Source organism: Aotus nancymaae, unplaced genomic scaffold (genome assembly GCF_030222135.1).
Source record: "Aotus nancymaae isolate 86718 unplaced genomic scaffold, 86718_ANA_hifiasm-v0.15.2.pri h1tg000025l, whole genome shotgun sequence".
Classification (NCBI taxonomy): Eukaryota; Metazoa; Chordata; class Mammalia; order Primates; family Aotidae; genus Aotus; species Aotus nancymaae.
The window spans coordinates 17,923,202-17,941,387 of NW_026988438.1; the positions used below are offsets into that span (position 1 = coordinate 17,923,202).

At 37.6% G+C, this 18,186-nt stretch overlaps 1 protein-coding gene across 6 annotated transcripts in view; it reads left to right on the plus strand.

The window, feature by feature from the left end:
- Positions 1-14,654, plus strand: part of KRIT1 (KRIT1 ankyrin repeat containing) — a 35,079-nt gene extending 20,425 nt beyond the window's left edge. For all 6 annotated transcript variants that reach the window (XM_064380398.1, XM_064380401.1, XM_064380397.1 and 3 more), the window contains 5 exons: positions 6,046-6,212; positions 7,149-7,236; positions 7,721-7,927; positions 13,269-13,385; positions 13,888-14,654. In XM_064380398.1, coding sequence (XP_064236468.1) covers positions 6,046-6,212; positions 7,149-7,236; positions 7,721-7,927; positions 13,269-13,385; positions 13,888-13,956 — 648 coding nt within the window. In that variant the 3' untranslated portion in view covers positions 13,957-14,654. The remainder of the gene's footprint in view (positions 1-6,045; positions 6,213-7,148; positions 7,237-7,720; positions 7,928-13,268; positions 13,386-13,887) is intronic.
- The last annotated feature ends 3,532 nt before the right edge of the window (positions 14,655-18,186 follow it).

Below are 18,186 nucleotides of genomic sequence, written 5' to 3' on the forward strand. Positions count from 1 at the left end.
TTATTTGTTAACAATGTATTAGAATCACAATAATAGAATGACAAGGGGGGAAAAAACATGTGATCATCCTAACTGATGCAGAAGAGGCATTTGATGAAATACAACATCCTTTAAAGATTTAAAAAACTCTGAAAACTAGGAATACAAGAGAACTTCTCAGCATGATAAAGGGTGTTTACCAAAAACCCACAACTAACATCATTCAATCGTAAAAGACCGAAAACTGTCCTCCTACAGTACAAAATTAGGATGCCTACTTTCACCAATAATTCAGACCTTAGTTTTTGGAAAATAACATATACATAGGAAGTCCCAAAGAATCCACAAGAAAGCTAGAGCTAATAAATTAATTCAGCAAAGTTTCAAAGTATAAGCTAAACACACAAAAATCAGTTGTGTATACACCAGCAAAGAATAATCCAAGAAAGAGATTAAGAAGTCCATTAAAATAGCGTCTAAGAATAAAATACCCAGGAATAAATTTTACAAAAGAAGTTCAAGACTTGTACACTGAAAACTACAAAATACTGCTGAAAAATAAGACCTAATAACTGGAAAGACATCTCCATGTTCAATGATAGAAATAGTGTTGTTAAGACGTCACTACTAGCAAAGTGATCTACAGATTCAATGTAATCCCTAACAAAATTCCAATAGTCTTTTTTGTGAAAGTGGAACAGACAGTCCTCAAATCTATATGAATTGCAAGCGTCCTCAAATAGCCAAGGCAATCTTGAATAAAGAAGAATCAAGTTGAGAGATGGATGTTACTCAATTTCAAAGCATACCACAAAGCTAAGTAATCAAAAGCATTGTGTTAGTCTAGCATAAGGATAAACATAATAGACCAATGGAATAGAATCGAGTTTTCAGAAATAAACCCATACATGTACAGCCAGTAGATTTTTGACAAGGCTGCCAAGTTCATCTAATGGAGAAAGAATAGTCTGTTCAATAGATGGTGCTGGTATAACTGGAAGTTCACATTGCAAAAGTAGGAAATTGGACCCCAACCTCATGCCATATAAAAAATTTAAATAGCTGGACATGGGAGCTCACGCCTATAATCCCAGTATTTTGGGAGGCCGAGGTGGGTGGATCACTTGAGGACAGGAGTTCTAGACCAGCCTGGCCAACATTGCAAAACACCATCTCTACTAAAAATACAAAAAATTAGCCAGCCATGGTGGTACACCCCTGTAGTCCCAGTTTACTCAGGAGGCAGAGGCACGAGAATTTCATGAACTCGGGAGGCAGAGGTTGCAGTGAGCCAAGATCTCACCACTGTACTCCAACCTGGGCAACAAAGTGAGAGTCCATCTCAAATATAATAATAATCAATTAAAATGCATCAGTGACCTAAATATAAGAACTAAAATCATAGAAGAAAACATAGGGGTAACTCTTCATGACCTTGGATTAGGCAGTGGAGTCAGATATGACAAAAGTATGAACAACAAAAGAATTAATGGCTAAGTTAAACTTCATCAAAATCAAAAACTTTTATTAAAGGACATCATTAAGCAGTGAAAAGTAACAGAATGGGAGAAAATATTAGCAAGTCATAGATAAGGGTTTACTATCCAGAATAATAAAGAACTCCTACAACTCAACAGTGAAAAGGTCAACAACCCAATTAAAAATGGTCAGGGTTTGGTGCAGTGGCTCGTGCTTGTAATCCCAGCACTTTGGGAGGCCATGATGGGAGCCCAGGAATTTGAGATCTGCCTGGGCAACATAGTGAGACTTCATCTCTACAAAAATTTTAAAAAGCCAGGTATGCTGGTGCACACCTGTAGCACCAGCTACTGAGGAGACTGAGATGGGAGGGTCGCTTGAGTCTAGGTGGGAATGGTTACAGTGAGCCAGTATCACACCGCTGCACACCAGCCTCGGTAATAGAGCAAGACTGTATCTCAAAAAAAAAGGCAAGGAATGATGGCTCACTCCTGTAATCCCAGTGCTTTGGAAGAAATAATGAGAGGCTTACTTGAAGCCAGGAATTTGAGACCAGCCTGGCTACATAGTGAGACCCTGTTTCCACAGAAAAGTTTTTTTTTTTTTTTAAATAGCCTGGCATGGTGGCACACACTTGTAGTCCTAGCTACTCAGGAGAGTGGTGAGATGGGAGGATCACTTGAACCCAGGAGTTCAAGGTTACAGTTAGTCATGATGATTCCACTGCACTCTAGGCTGAGTGAAAAAGCAAGACCCTGTCTGTAAATAAAATAGGTCAAAGGACTTGAATATATAAGTAGCCAACAAGCACATGAAAAGATGGTCAATATCATTAGTTATTAGGGAATTGCAAATTAAAACCTCAGTGAGAAACCACACCCACTAGGATAACTATAAAAAACAAAACAGAAGATAATGAGTTGGTAAGAATGTAGAAAATTGGAACCCTGGTACATGCAGGTGAGAATGTAAAATGGTGCAGCCACTGTGGAAAACAGTGGTTCTTCAAAAATCTAAAAATAGAATTACATATGAGCCAGCATTTCTACTCCTAGATATATGCCTGAAAGAATAGAAAACTCAAATATATTTCTGTGTCACTGCAGCATTGTTCATGATGACCAAAAAGGTAGAGGCACCCTAACTGTCCATCAACAGATGAGTGAATAAACAAAAGGTGGTCTATACATACAAATAGAGTATTATTATTCACTGATACAAAGGAATGAAGTTATGATACATGTGACAACATGTATGAACCTTGAAAACATTATACTAAATAAGCCAGACACAAAAGAACAAATATTTAGGCATAAAGAAAAAAATAGATTGGAGGTTATCAGAGGTGTTGGGCTAGGGGAGATTTTCTTACCAGTTAGAAAATTTCTCTTTGGAGTGATATAAAATATGTAGAACTAGATAGTAGTGAGGGTAGCACAATGTTGTGAACATAATTAATGCCACTGAATTTCACACTTAAAAATGGTTAAAATGGGCCGGGCATGGTGGCTCACACCTGTAATCCCAGCACTTTGGGAGGCCAAGGCAGGCGGATCACCTGAGGTCAGGAGTTCGAGAGCAGCTTTGCCAACATGGCGAAACCCCATCTCTACTAAAAATACAAAAATTAGCTAGGTGTGGTGGTGTGCACCTTGGGAGGCTGAGGCACGAGTATCACTTGAACCCAGGAGCTGGTGGTTGCAGTGAACTGAGATCATGCCTTGGTACTTTAATCTGGGTGACAGAGTAAGACTCTGTCTCAAAAAAAAAAAAAAAAAAAAAGGCTAAAATGACATGTTATGTCTACCCTATAACTTTAAAAATGTGTGATATCTATAAAATCTGTACATAATCTAAGTATACTCAGTCTGCCTTCTCCACCCAAGTGATATTTTAATAGTTGACTGGAGCAGTAATGATAATAGTTGAAAGGAGCAGTAATGATAATACTTGGATGATAAATACATTGGATAATTATAAAATAAAGGAGACTCAAGTAAAAAGGAAGCAAGGCTTAGTAAGTTCTTAAGGTAAACCAGAATGTCTTGATTATCTGGTAAAACAATTGTGTTCTTTCACTCATTATATAATTAAGAAATTCCTTTTTGTACCATCTGAAAAAAAAAATTATACTTACTGTTTAGCATCATCCTTTTAGGATGAAAACATCCTGATTTCATTAGAAAAGAAAAAATGGTAACTAAAACTCATTGAACATGGTGTTGGGAATTGTAACAGTTATTGTCTTACTCAGACTTTCAAATATATGAAGTCAGTTTTTATTAGAAAGACATGCTTTCGGCCGGGTGCGGTGGCTCATGCCTATAATCCCAGTACTTTGGGAGACTGAGGCGGGCAGATCACCTGAGGTCGGGAGTTGGAGACCAGCCTGACCAACATGGAGAAACTCCATCTCTACTAAAAAATACAACATTAGCCAGGCATGGTGCATGCCTGTAATCCCAGCTACTCGGGAGGCTGAGGCAGGAGAACTGCTTGAACCGGGGAGGGAGCGGTTGTGGTGAGCCAAGATCGGGCCATTGCAGTCCAGCTTGGGCAACAAGAGTGAAACTCCATATCAAAAAAAAAAAAGAAAAGAAAAGAAAAGAAAAATATGCTTTCATTCAGTCTTTTTCCATCATTTTATTTTGAGAAATTTGAAAAGCCATAGGCATATTAAAAAGTAATACAGTTCACACCATATACTATTCATTAGATCACCAGTTAACAATTTGCTGTTCTTTATCTTTGTGAACCACTTTAAAGTGAGTTGCAGGTGCTATTTCTACATATTTTGGTGTGCATCTTCTAAGAATGACATCTCTATCTACCATAATGACCAATTTCCAACCTAATAAAATTCATATTTCCATAATAACAATAGCTCATTCAAATTCAGATTTTTTGAAATTGTTTCAAAATACTTTTATACCTCCCAGCCCCAGGATCTAGTCAAGGCTCATGCTTTATATTTGGATGTCTCTTTAGTCTCTTTTAATCTAGAACAATCCCCTTCATTTTTTTCCCATGAGATTTTTTTTGTTTTGATATTGTGTAGAGTATTTTAAGATAGAAAAATAGCCAATAGTATTTGGCCAGGCACAGTGGCTCATGCCTGTAATCCCAGCAGTTTGGGAGGCCAAGGCAGGCAGATCACCTGAGGTCAGGAGTTCAAGACCAGCTTGGCCAACACTGTGAAACCCTGTCTCTACTAAAAATACAAAAATTAGCTGGGCATGGTGGCAGGCATCTGTAATCCCAGCTACTTAGGAGGCTGAGGCAGGAGAATCGCTCGAACCTGTGAGGTGGAGGTTGCAGTGAGCCAAGATCGTGCCATTGCACTCCAGCCTGGGCGACAAGAGTGAGACTTCATCTCAAAAAAAAAGAAAAATAGTATTTTATTTCAGTTAATGTTACAAAAATCATTTCTATCATAACTTGAGATCATTGTGAATTGTATTTTGAAATACTTTAAGCATTCAGAAACTTTATAATTCGTCACTATGTGCAAGTAGGAATATATTCTATAGGCTAGGATTTCTCAATCTTTATTATCTTATTGGATAAACTAAAACTTAAAGTTTTTAAGATTAAAAAAAAAAAAAGCATCTAGGCGAGGCGGAGTGGCTAACACCTGTAATCCCAACACTTTGAGAGCCTGAGGTGAGAGGACTGCTTGAGCCCAGCCGAGGCAACATGGCAAGACGTTCTCTATACAGAAAATTTAAAAATTAGCCAGGCATGGTGGTTCACACCTCTTGTCTCAGCTACTCGGGAGGCTGAGACAGGTAAATAGCTTGAGCCCAAGAGGTTGAGGCTGCAGTGGGCTGTGTTCATGCCACTGTACTGTAGCCTGGCTGGCAGAGCGAGACTCTGTCTCAAAAAACAAAAAACTACTCTTTTTGAATATTATTAATATTTGAAAGTACAAAATCTTTTTAGTCAGAATTTAAAATGTCTTACAATAGGCTTTTTAAAAATGCATTTGTCCTTTGGAAATTAAGATACTTCCTTTTATCTTCTTTGAAGTCCACTACTGTATTGTATGAAGCATAGTTAATAGAAAGATGTTTCAGTAACACCAAAATGTAGGTAAAATTGTTCTAAAAATCGTCCATATTTATAAACTGATGATAATATTGTTAGACAACCAAGTTAGCAAACTATAGCCTATTGCCACATTTTGCCAATTTTTATGTATCCCATAAGCTAATAATTTTTTTGTTTTGATGGTTAAAAAATCAAAAGAACAATATTTCATGTTGTAAAAATTTTTTGAAATTCATATTTCAGTATTCCTATATAAAGTTTTATTAGAACACTGCTGTACCCATTTGTTGATGTCTCACCTGTGGCTTCCCTTGTGCTACAGTTCCAGAGTTGATTAGTAGCAACAGCAATTATATAGTTTACAAAGCTTAAAATAGTATTCTCTGGGCCTTAACAAAAAAATGTTTGCCAACCTCTCCTCAAAGCAGTAACAGTTCATTTATATACAAATGTGTAGCTTTTGCTTTTCCCATATTAAGTTGTTTATTTGTAAAAGAAATTGTAGCCTAATAACCAAATTATACTTTCTCTTTTAAGATTGAAGACCCACTAGCTATTCTTATTCTCTTTGATGAAGCCAGATATAATTTACTGAAGGGCTTTTATACAGCTCCTGATACTAAGCTGATAACATTGGCAAGTCTGCTTTTGCAAATTGTCTATGGAAATTATGAGAGTAAAAAACACAAGCAAGGTTTTCTAAAGTAAGTATTTTATATGCATGGTCTTGTGCTATGCTCAAGATTCTGTTTAACCAAGAAAGCTTGAAAATGTTATTATAAATTATTTATATGTTACATTGGTTTGGAATTAAATAATATAAGACATAGAATGAGAAAAGAAAACATTATAGTAAATCATTCTTAAAGTTATACTCTCCAGATTTTCATGTATTTGACTGTAGTTTGATATACTTTATATTTTTTCTTTATGCTTAAATAAGTTCACTAAAACCTGACTTGAATAAGTAGTAAAAAGATTTTATAAGGCAGATGCACTTAAAAATCCCACCATAAATACTAGTTTATTTTTGGTTTTGTTTTTGTTTTTGTTTTTTGAGACGGAGTTTCGCTCTTGTTACCCAGGCTGGAGTGCAATGGCGCGATCTCGGCTCACTGCAACCTTCGCCTCCTGGGTTCAGGCAATTCTCCTGCCTCAGTCTCCTGAGTAGCTGGGATTACAGGCACACTCCACCATGCCCAGCTAATTTTTTGTATTTTTAGTAGAGACGGGGTTTCACCATGTTGACCAGGATGGTCTCGATCTCTTGACCTCATGATCCACCCGCCTCAGCCTCCCAAGGTGCTGGGATTATAGGCGTGAGCCACCGTGCCTGGCCAAATACTAGTTTTATGTGAGGTCTTTGAGAGAAAACACTGAGGTTTTAAGCACATCTGAATTTGGTTATTGTAGTTTTCAATTTTCAAAAATATTTTCTGGTTATTGAAAGAAGAAACATTTATCTAAATTAAAAATATGAGATTTGTGGCTTTTTGCTTAAAATTTTTAGAGTTCTCTGATATTTTACAGCAAAATATTTTTCAGCTTAAAAATTGTTACTGAAAGCCATTTGTAACAGAATCATTGCTTTAGCTACTAAAGATGATTTATTTAAAGGATGTTGGCCTATGTGCTTACAGTGAAGAAAATCTAAAATCCATTGTACCTATTACCAAACTGAAAAGTAAGGCACCTCACTGGACAAATCGCATACTTCATGAATACAAGGTAAGCTGTTTAATAGAAATGAAAAGACATTTGATAGGCTGGTCGAAAGTTTGTTAGTGTTATTAATATTTAAACATAGGTACATTAAATTTATAGTCCTGAAATTAAAAATGTATCTTCTAGTTCAATGCTTGAAATTGAAAGTAGCAAGATATTTTTATTTTTAGTAATATATAATCTTTTACTGATTACCTTCTACATGATGAATACTGTAGTATGGACCAGAGATAAGAATTTGAAATAACATACTATCCATGCCCAGGAAACAATTAAAACCCAATAGCATAGACAATATTTTTAGACCTCAATAGTTTTTTAGTATTCCCATTGCAAGATAAAAAGTACTCCTGATATAATGTGCCATAATTTTTTCTTTAGGGGCAGTCTTGATTTTAGAAACTGCTTAGTTGATCTATTTGAATTATCAGTGGTACATTTTCCTTTCACATCTCTCTTATTTTTAATTTACCTTGTTTGTTTTTAGAATCTCAGTACAAGTGAAGGTGTCAGTAAAGAAATGCATCACCTTCAGCGTATGTTCTTACAGAATTGCTGGGAAATTCCTACTTATGGAGCAGCATTTTTCACAGGACAGATATTTACAAAGGCAAGCCCCAGCAATCATAAAGTCATCCCTGTGTATGTAGGCGTGAATATAAAAGGACTTCATCTCCTCAACATGGAAACTAAGGTAGATTTTCAGCTCTTTTTTACCAATCATATCATGTAATACCTAAAACAACAGTACCAACTTACACGAAGAATTTAGAAATGCCATATATACAAGACTGTTTATTGCAACTCATTCGTTACATAAGATGAGGGTGGGAAACCAAATCACTGTCAGTAAGGGGTTAATATTATTATTATTATTATCATTATTTTTAAAGATGGGGTTTCACCATGTTGGCCGGGCTGGTCTTGAACTCCTGACCTTAGGGATCCACCCACCTCGGCCTCCCAAAGTGCTGAGATTACAGGCATGAGCCACCACCCCCGGCCCTGGGGTTAATATTATTATATTACATTTCTGCATTGGAATACCCTTCAGCCATAAAAAAGAATAAAGAGTATTTTTGTGTAGAATGATCTGCAAGATATATTTAGTGAAAAAGCAAGGTGCTGAACAATATGTAATGTGCTACCTACTATTGTAATTAAAATGGGAGGAAATGAGGATGATCTTGAACTCTCGACCTCAGGTGATCTGCCCGCCTTGGCCTCCAAAGTGCTTGGATTACAGGCGTGAGCCACCATGCCCAGCCTGTGAGGATGATCTTTACATAAATACATATTGCTTGTGTATGCATAAAATATTTCTTGAAGCCTTTAGAGAAGGGAACCAGATTACTAGGAACAAAAGAGAGAAGCTTTTCACTACATACCTATCTAGTTCAGGCTACTATAACAAAGTCCTATAGACTGATTTAAGCTTATAAACAACAGAAGTTTATTTCTCACAGTTCTGGAAATGGGAAGTCTGAGATCAGAGTGCTAGCAGGGTTGGATTCTAGTGAGAGTGTTTTACTGGGTTGGAGACTGTTGACATCTCCTTGTAGCTTCATGTGGCAGAAAGAATGAGCGAGTTCTCTTGAGGTCCCGTATATATATATATTTTTTATTTTTTTATTTTTAAAGACGGGGTTTCACCGTGTTGGTCAGGCTGGTCTTGAACTCCCGACCTCAGGAGATCTGCCCACCTTGGCCTCCAAAGTGCTTGGATTACAGGCGTGAGCCACCACGCCCGGCTGAGGTCCCTTTTATAAAGGCACGAATCCCATTCATGAGAGCCCTGCTCTCATAAATTATGACGTAATTACTTCTCAAAGGCTCTGCCTCCCAGTACCATCACATTGGGGGTTAGGATTTCAACATACCAATTTTGGGAGGCAGAGCACAAACATTCAGTCCATAACAATGCCATTTTGCAGCTTAAAAGTTTTAGTTGTGTGATTATGTTGCCTGTTTAAAACATTTGTTAGGTTGAAAAAGACAGATGAAAAAAAGAAAAATATTCTATGTGACACAAAGGCTTCACTTTGAAAAATTAGAATTAGTACAATAAACTTTTGGGGATCAGGATGAAGTGTGGAAGGGATTGAATATCCACTGGAATAGTTCAGAGCTGCTTTATTGTTTTTTGGTTTTTTATATTTTAAAATGTCATTATTTATGTATTTATTTTTTGAGACAGGGTCTCACTCTGTTCCCAGGCTGGGGTTCAGTGGTGCAATCATAGCTCACTGCAGCTTCGAACTCATGGACTTGAGCAATCCTCCTACCTCAGTCTCCTGAGTAGCTGGGACTACAGGCCCATACCACCATGCCTGGCTAATTTTTTTTTTCTTTTTTAAGAGATGGGGTGTTGTTATGTTGCTCAGTTTGGTCTCAAACTCCTGGCCTCAAGTGATCCTCCTGCCTCAGTTTCCCAAAGTGCTGGGATTATAAGCATGAACCACTGGGCCCCACCCATTTTTTAAATTGGTGCATAGTAGTTGTGCATATTTATGAGGTACAGGTCATATTTTGATACATGTATAAAATATATAATGATCAAATCAGAGTAGTTAGGATTTTCAATACCTCGGCCATGCGCAGTGGCTCATGCCTGTAATCCCAGCACTTTGGGAGGCTGAGGTGGGTGGATCACCTGAGGTCAGGAGTTTGAGAACAACCTGACCAATATGGAGAAACCCCATCCCTAAAAAAAAAAAAAAAAAAAGATTTTCATCACCCAAATATTTATCATATCTTTGTATTGGGAACATTTCAACTTACCTCTTCTACCTATTTTGAAATATACAATAAATTATTAACTATAGTCATCCTACTGTACTATGAAACACCGCAACTTATCCATTCTATATAACTATATGTTTGTACCCATTAACTGACCTCTCCTTATCCCTCCCTCCCCTACCCCTTCCCAGCTCTGGTAATCATCATTCTACTCTCTACCTCCTTGACATCATCTTAGTTTCACATATATGAGAACATAGGATATTTGACTTTCTGTGCCTGGCTTATTTCACTTAACAAAATGACCCCCAGTTCCATTCATGTTGTTGCAACTGACAGGATTTTAGTCTTTTTTGTGGCTGAATAATGTTTCATTGTGCATATATACCATATTTTCTTCATCCATTCATCTGTTGGTAGACACTTAGGTTGAATATCTTTGCTATTGTGAATAGTGCTGCAGTTAACATGGAGATGCAGGATCCCTTTGAAATAGTGATTTCTTTTCCTTTGGAAGAATACTCAGTAATAAGATTGCTGGTTCATATGGTAGTTTTATTTTTAGTTTTTTGAGAAACCTCTGTACTGTTTTCCATAATGGCTCTACTAGTTTATATTCCTAGTAACTCCATATAAAAATTCCCTTCTCTCTGCATCCTCACCAGCATTTGTTATTTATTTATTTATTTGTCATTTTGATAATAGGCATGCTAACTGGGGTGGGATGAAATATCATTATGGTTTTGACTTGCATTTCCCTGATGATTACTCATGGTGAGCATTTTTTAATATACTTCTTGGCCATTGGTATGTCTTCTTTTGAGAAATGTCTATTCTAATCATTGCCCACTTTTTAATGGGGTATGTTTTTTTGCTGTTGAATTTAGTTCCTTGTATATTTTGGGTATTATTCCCTTGTCTAATCAAAAGTTTGAAAATACTTTCTCCCATTCACCAAATTGTCTCTTCACTCTGTGGCTGATTGTTACATTAGCTGTGCAGAAGCTTAATAGTTTAAGCTCATTTGTCTGCTTTTGGGTTTTTTTGCCTATGCTTTTAAAGGCTTAACCATAAAATATTTGCCTAGACCAGTGTCCAAAAGCTCTTCTACTAGTTTTATAGGTTCAGGTCTTACATTTAGGTTTTTTATCCATACTGACTTGATTTCTGCATATGGTGAGAGATGGAATCTAGTTTCATTCTTCTACATGTGGGAATCCAATTTTTCCAGCATCATTTATCAAACAGGGTGTTTTTCACCAATATTTCACCAACATTTAAATATAACATTTCATATTATGTATAATATTCTGATCCAGGAGAGATAGCAGTAACAGACAGAAGGATGACAATAATATTCTTAACAGTCTGTTTTTTCTTAGATAAGAGATTCATTTTCCTGAACTATAAATAGAAATGCTGTCCTTACGTATCTAAAAAGGTGATTGAACCAAAGAGTAAAGATATTTTCTATCTATCTAGTCATTACCTTGTTCTCTGTAAACCACTGATAAAGCTCTAAGATAATTACATATTTCAGCTGTCCAATGTGGGAACAACCAGCTTGTCCTCAGTTGTCTTAGATTCACCAAGATCTACTAGGATTGAATTCAACAAGCTTTGCAAAACTAGAGCAAACACTTTCATCTGCAAAAATACCTTCAATTGTATTTAAAACACTACATGGGATTCATTAGCGTCAGAGATTCTCAGGAAAAGCCATGGGACACAGTTGTGTTTTTTATATCAATTATTTCTACCTTCTATAGGTAGTTTCTCTTTGAAATAATGAAAGTTGCCCAGGAGAAAACATAGCTCAGCCAGTTTCATATGCTCAAGAGAGACTTGTCTGTTCTGCTAACATAAAATGTAAATACTATTGAGCAGTTAAGTGTCCTGAGTTGTGGCGTTATGTTTTGCTATAGTGAGTATGTTACAGTCTTCCCAACTGAACTGTACTTGTTGATATGTCTTTAAATTTAATAGTACCACTGCCACACCCAGGCAATAGACTATCTTCTGCTGATGTCAATTTATGTTTACCATAAAGCCCTTCTGATATAAGACTGGTTGTTTGAACACCCACATAGTAACACTCTACATGACCAGTTGTCAACATCACTATTTCTTCTGTCTGCTCGTCACCATGTGCTACTTCTGACTTCTGTGGGTTTTCCTTTTCTGCTCTCAGCTACTCCTCTCAACTCTTTCTCTTGTGATGTTTGACTTCCCTTAATGAAACCTTGCCAATTATAGATTTTACCTTCTAATGAGAGCTGCTTTTTCCTTTTTGTGCAGAGTGATCACTTACAACCATCATGTGGATGATTCTTTGGCTCTTCAGCGCCATTGAGCTGTTTTCATTATTTTAGGTTTCTCAAGAATTCCTTCCTTACTGTACATTGTCCTTTAACACAATAATTTGGTTTTTAACTATTAATTTAAATTACATACTTTGATATATTTATTGTAAAAATAAATATATTATTATGTTTTAAAATTATTGATAATTTTTTAAATTATGCTTACTTTTACAATAAATATGTCAGAGTACTTATTTTCAGTGGGATGAGATTGCCTAAGTAAACATGTTACCCTAGTTGCATAAACTATAGATCTGAAAGTACTATGTAAATATTCAAAAGAAAGATACTGAATAAAGAGATAGTTTTTAACCTGAAAGAAGAAAATAAAGGTAGTATCTTTCATTATCCTGAAAACCATGGATAGAATTGACATTTTGAAAAATTTTTGTCAATCTTATACAACAAATATCATTGCTCACGGCATTCTCCTCAGAGTCTACCGGTCTATGTGATTCTGTGCTGCAGGCTGTGTGAGGGTAGTGTGGGTGCTTTGAAAAGGCTTTATTAAAACATTCTGGGCCGGGCGCGGTGGCTCAAGCCTGTAATCCCAGCACTTTGGGAGGCTGAGGCGGGTGGATCACGAGGTCAAGAGATCGAGACCATCCTGGTCAACATGGTGAAACCCCGTCTCTACTAATACAAAAAATTAGCTGGGCATGGTGGCGCGTGCCTGTAATCCCAGCTACTCAGGAGGCTGAGGCAGGAGAATTGCCTGAACCCAGGAGGCGGAGGTTGCGGTGAGCTGTGATCGCGCCATTGCACTCCAGCCTGGGTAACGCGCGAAACTCCGCCTCAAACAAACAAAAAAAAAAACAAAAAAACATTCTGAACAATTATATTTAGACCAGACTACGTAAATGTAGAGAAAATAGGTGGGTGATGCTTTTAATATATATTTCAATATAATGATTTCCAATTATGTTGCAGGCTTTACTCATCAGTCTTAAGTATGGTTGTTTTATGTGGCAATTGGGAGATGCTGATACTTGTTTTCAGATCCATAGCATGGAAAATAAAATGAGCTTTATAGTACATACAAAACAGGTAAGTATTATTTATTTTGGACTTCTAACAATGAACTACTGAGTTAGGAAAGTTACTTCTTTTTTTAAAAGAGACATCCATTTAACTTCAAGGAAAATCTGTAATATTCTATGAAATTAAAATATTTAAGGCCAAGGGAAAAAGGCAGGCCTTCTAAGCAAGGAAAGTCAGAAACTTATCTGAATAGTTTATTACACTTTTATAATAAATTCTTTCTTGTGCCGTATCTTTTAATTCTGGTCAGTATTACCTATTTCTTCTCTCAAAGTATTAGGTAGTTCTTCCCTCTTCTTGACTTACCTGTGCCTCCTAGCTGTATCCAGCAGATCGCTTCTTAAGTCCATTCAAAAGCCTGAGTAAATATCCCCTCTATACTCTTTCTTAACAAGCTGTCTCCTGAAAAGTTCCCTTTCAAATAGATAGGGAACTGCCCAGTGTCATATATGTCCTTTAAACATTTGTACATGTTTTATATTTATTGTTGTCATCTTTTACTTTGTAGGCTGGTCTTGTGGTAAAACTGTTAATGAAGCTAAATGGACAGTTAATGCCCACTGAAAGAAATTCATGAAAGAAAAGTAACTGTTACTCAAGCTACCACGTTTTATAATGCAGAGTTTATTTCCATGAAAGATTTCTTAAAATATTACTTTTCGCCAGGCGTAGTGGCTCACTCCTGTAATCCCAGCATTATGGGAGGCCGAGGCAGGTGGATCACCTGACAGGAGGAGTTCAAGACCAGCCAGGCCAACATGGTGAAACCCCATCTCTACAAAAATACAAAACTTAGCTGGGCATGATGGCAGGTGCATGTAATCCCAGCTACTCGGGAGGCTGAGGCAGGAGAATTGCTTAAACCCAGGAGGCAGAGCCACTGCACTTCAGCCTGGGTGACAGAGCAAGACTCCATCTCAAAAAAAAAAAAATTACTCTTAACAAGGCATTTAGTCTCTTGTAATATGTATGTACATAATTACATTGTACAGAATCTGTACTTATGTTTGGTGTGTAATATACCAGTTAGTTTTATATATATGCTCATTAGCTATTCTAATTTTTGAGATAAACACAAAAAATTATAGATTGATAGTCTGTATAATATTAGACAAAATAGTAAGCTTTATAAAATGTTATTTTTGGTAAATGGTAAAGAATTTGGAGTGGAATATGATGAGATTAAAATGTAGCTTTGGTATAACTTCATGTATATTTCAAAATACACTGAACATCAACATGATTTGAATAAAGAAAATGTATTTTCTACTTGAACTATATAACACTGTTATTTAAAACAGTTTTCTGCAGTCCATACATTTCTCAACATTTTAAAAACAGTCTTAGTTAAAATGTAAATCTAATATACGGTAATGTTTCTCAAAATATAGTTTCCTGAACCTGTTGCATCATAATTACCTAGGTACCTCTTAAAAATGAAGATTTCAGAGACTCACTCCAAACAAGGGCATTCACCTTCTGGAAGTAGCATGGCCCTGTGAACTTAAGTTTGGTTTTGTTTTTTGCTTTTTTGCTGTTAAAATAATTCCAGACCAATCAGGTATTTCGATTATTAAAGTTGAGAAGTTTTACCAAACTGCCTGTCACACAAGTACACACATACATAGACACATTTTAAGTGATAATCTCTTGATATTAGAAGTTGCATTTGTTAAATACATGGCTCTATTTCTTATGAGTTGACCTAATAGTTTATGTATATTGACTTGACGTTGTAGGAAGTAAATCACCAAATATCTGATTGTTTCATTTAGGGAAGTATTGATATAGATGAGGAGCTAACTTGATGAATGTGCTGTTTATAAGCTAGAAACAACAGTCTTTCCAAACTAATAGACTAATGGATTCTAAATAATTTCAGAGATATAATAGTCATATTTAAAGTTATCCTACAGTTTCCGGATAATTTTTATATTACTATTCTTCACATTAACTTCTGCTTATTTTTAATGGTGCTATGTGTTAGCCTTATTAAGATTGTATGGTTAAGTAAAGTTAACAAGAAAGTCTGGTTTATCTTGAATTTTGTGCTAGGTACTTTTGATTCTACATGAACAATTCCCTGTTCAGTTTCCCTCATTCTAATGTCCTCAAGTGTTACCAAATACCCTGTTGACTCCCAAACCTAAGATTTTAGCTTCAACTTCTTTTCTGAACTCCAAATCTTAATTTCCAAGTTCTTCTTGTTCTAGGTCCATCTAAAGGACCTACAAAGAACTTCAATTGAATCATAGCTAGAAACAGAATTGATTTCCTCTATTTGTTCCATTCTATCCTTCCACCATATTCCCTATTTGATTAATGACATCATCAAACTGCATTCAATTGCTTAGCCTGGAAATAATGTTATATGGTGTTCAGCCTTTACCCAGCTTACGTATTTTGTTGATCAAAGTCCTATCCAATGTTTTATGAGTCCTTTCTCATTTCCTTCTTCCCTGTTTGCACTGCAGCCAGTCTAGTTTAAGTCCTTACCATCCATTCCTTAACTTATAATAGCTTCCTACCCTTGACTCAGGCTTCATACCCTTCTTGCCTATCTGCCAAACTGATGCCAAGTTAAGCTTTCTTGTCAGTTTGATTATTTCATTACATTGTGAACATCTTTAATAGTTACCACTATATGTAGAACTAAATTTCAAATTTTTTAGTATTGAGACCAAGGTACACTGTTGTTAAGCTGCTTATCAAGATTATTGTCTATCTACTTCTCCCACACTCATCCTATGTTCCCAGTGTTTCCTAACTCCTTAGTCATGTGGGGAAATTCAGTACTTTCTGATTCAATAATTTTAGGGTGAGGCCCAAGCATTTATATCCTTAAAGTATCTTATGTACTTATGATATACAACTAGGGATTAGAACTGTAATGATAAGCAACTTTAGGAGATAGCTGACTGTGTTTCCTTTCACAGAGAGAGGTGAGGATGCAGTGATACCAAATAACCTCCTGCTCTGTAGAATACAGTTTATCTTCCTGGAGATGTACAGTATAGCAGCCCTAATAAGACAGGAATAGGAGAATATTAGAGTAGCATAGCTATTAAAGGCTTAAAAATATATAGCATTGGAAGGATCCAAGATGGCTGGTTAGGAGCAGCTCACGATTGCAGCTCCCAGTGAAAGCACAGAGGGTGAGTGGATGCCGCATTTCCAGACGGATTTTTATTGCCCACAGACCAGGAGATTCCCAGGTGGAGGAGCCCCATGGGTCGCCAGCACAGCTGTTTTGCCTGCGCCCCGGCACAGCGGTTCCCAGTGCACAGTAAATGGAACTGGGTCCCCTCTTAGCCAGCAAGGGGAGCTCCGGGAACCTCCGGGAAGGCAGAGTTGCTCATTCCTCTGATTAAGAAAAAAGGAGGGGGACTGAAACAGGGAGCCAGTCCAGGAGATTCCCGGCCAAAAAAGAGCCTCAAATCTCAGAGCCGCCGTTTCAGCCGGCACAGTGGGTTGCCGCACGGGAAATCACACAGATCCCTGAGCCTTTCCAACAGGCGCCCAGAACACCTGGGAGAGAGCCGACAGTTCAACTAAAAAACAAAAGGCTCTGAGACAGGGAGCCAGGTGATCAGGCCCGGCTGGTCCCACCCCCACAAAAACAAAAGCAAAAACAAAAAAACAGCAATTGGAAACGCTCTGGGTTGAGAGTTTCACAGCAAGCACAGCTGAACCCAGGACAGTCCAGCTCTGTGGGGGAGGGGCATCCACCATTACCGAGGCACTCCACAACTATGGAGGCAGTCTGCTGTTGCCGAGGCAACCCGCCATTACAGAGAGAGTCCGTCATTACAGAGGTGGGCCACCATTGCCGAGGCAGTCCTAACTACACCCATATAAACAGTACTGCAGGGAAGTTCACACAGGAGCTGGGCGGAGCCCACAACAGCTCAGCGAAGCCCCTGCAGGCAGACAGTGACTAGGCTGCCTCCTTGCTGGGCAGGGCAGCCCTGAAAAGGAAAAAAAATTAAAAAAGCACAGTGGAAACCCAGAAATAAAGCCCTAACTCCCCGGGACAGAACACCTGGGGAAAAAAAGGGGTTTATGAGTTCCGCTGCAGCAGACTTAAAAGTACCCGCCCAGCAGCTCTGAATGAACAATAGAGCTCACAGCTCAGCACTTGAGCGACTATAAAGGACAGACTGTCTCCTCAAGCAGCTCCCTGACCCCCGTATATCCAAAGAGTCACCTCATAAAGGAGAGCTCAGACTGACATTTGGCAGGTATCCTTCTGGGACAAAGCAGAAGAAGAAACTGGTGGCAACCTTTACTGTTCTGCAACTGCTGCAGGTGATCCCCAGGCAGGCAGGGCCTGGAGTGGACCTCAGCAGTCCTACAGCAGAGGGGCCAGACTGTTAGAAGGAGAACTAATAAACAGAAATAACTTCATGATCAACAAACAGGACGTCCACTCAGAGACCCAATCAGAAAGTCAGCAACTACAAAGACGACAGGTGGATAAATCCACAAAGATGGGAAGAAACCAGCGCAAAAAGGATGAAAACAGCCGAAACCAGAACACCTCTCCTCCTATAAGGGATCACAACTCCTCACCAGCAAGGGAACAAGACTGGATGGAGAATGAGTCTGATGAAATGACAGAATCAGGCTTCAGAAGGTGGGTAATAAGAAACTTCCGAGAGCTAAAAGAACATGTTCTAACCCAATGCAAAGAAACTGAGAACCTTGAAAAAAGATTTGATGAAATGCTAACGAGAATGGACAACTTAGAGAGGAATATGAGTGAATTGATGGAGCTGAAAAACAACACGAGAACTTCGTGAAGCAT